At 54.5% G+C, this 1,344-nt stretch overlaps 1 protein-coding gene across 1 annotated transcript in view; it reads right to left on the bottom strand.

Annotated features, from left to right (window-relative positions):
* Positions 1-1,344, bottom strand: part of LOC107100126 (melanopsin-A-like) — an 11,300-nt gene that overhangs the window by 4,333 nt on the left and 5,623 nt on the right. Inside the window, exons 2-4 of the mRNA XM_015398499.1 lie at positions 866-1,069; positions 580-751; positions 306-477 (exon numbers count right to left, since the gene is read on the bottom strand). Of these exons, the coding sequence (XP_015253985.1) occupies positions 306-477; positions 580-751; positions 866-1,069 (548 nt within the window). The remainder of the gene's footprint in view (positions 1-305; positions 478-579; positions 752-865; positions 1,070-1,344) is intronic.

The following is a 1,344-nucleotide window of genomic DNA, read 5'->3' as shown; positions in this document are numbered from 1 at the left end:
ATTTTTCTACAATTCTGGATGATAGCTTTCTTAGACTTTTCTTAGTTTCATAACTAATGGTGTCAAATCTTAGTTCCTTTTCCAACCTTCTCCTCTCAGACAGCAGCTCTTCAATCTCCCTCCTCCTTAAAGCAAACATCTCTATAAATCCTAACAAACTGAAATCTGAGCTGGAAACTTCCTGCAGCTTGAGTCTCATTTTTACTGATATCTGATGTTTAAATGAGTCGATGTGAGCCTGAAGGAGCAAAGGTGGTAGAAGGCAGCGATCATGGCCTTTATGTTGTTATAAAGCGTTACCCGGCGAAGGCGGTGAGGGCGACGGCGGAGTAGGGCGACCAGGAGATGACGTAGAGCAGGATGACGATCAGGGCGATCTTCGCCATCTTCCACTCGTTCTGCAGACGGTGGAAAGTCTTCACCGAGTCCCGGGAGCTGCTGTGGCTGTGGGTGCTGCCGCTGATCTTCCCCACCGCCCTGCAGGCACAAACACGCCTCACTGGAGCGGGAATGATGCAGACCCTCGCCCTGACACCGACGCAACAGAACCAGAACCGGGGGAAACGGGACTGGACCTACTGGTTAGTGGAGCGAATGGCTCTGAAGATGAAGATGTAGCAGTAGATGATGATGAAGAGCGGCAGGAAGAAGACGAAGATGAAGAGCAGCATGGTGTAGGCGCGCACGGATGGGGTGAAGGTCATGTAGTCCCACGTACAGGAAGTCAGGAGGCCCTCAGGGACGTAGGCGCCTGATGGGCGAGAGACAGGAGCAGAGAGAGAGAGAGAGAGGCTGAGGTTTGCTACTCTGCAGGGGGAGGAGTCTGTTGCCATGGCTGCGACGCCCTTTCCTCCATCTCTCTTACTCCAACCGAAGAACGGTGGCAGGCTCCAGCCCAGGGAGTAGGCCCACGCCACCATGAGGATGAGGAGGGCCCGTTTCCTCGACAACACGCCGATGGAGGTCAGAGGTCGCGTGATGACGAAGTAACGGTCGATGGCGATCACCATCAGCGTGATCATGGAGCAGATCCCGAACAGGGCGCCGCAGAAGGCGTAGAGCTCACAGCCTGAGGGAGGAGGAGAGGGTCGGATCAGACTGGTTCTACTGGGATCCAGCACACTGGTTCTACTGGGATCCAGCAGACTGGTTCTACTGGGATCCAGCACACTGGTTCTACTGGGATCCAGCAGACTGGTTCTACTGGGATCCAGCAGGCTGGTTCTACTGGGATCCAGCAGGCTGGTTCTACTGGGATCCATCAGACTGGTTCTACTGGGATCCAGCAGGCTGGTTCTACTGGGATCCATCAGACTGGTTCTACTGGGATCCAGCAGGCTGGTT

This window comes from Cyprinodon variegatus, unplaced genomic scaffold (assembly GCF_000732505.1).
Source record: "Cyprinodon variegatus isolate N-32 unplaced genomic scaffold, C_variegatus-1.0 Scaffold938, whole genome shotgun sequence".
Taxonomy (NCBI): Eukaryota; Metazoa; Chordata; class Actinopteri; order Cyprinodontiformes; family Cyprinodontidae; genus Cyprinodon; species Cyprinodon variegatus.
Note: the sequence above shows the minus strand (reverse complement) of the source record. Positions and strands in the feature narration are given on the sequence as shown.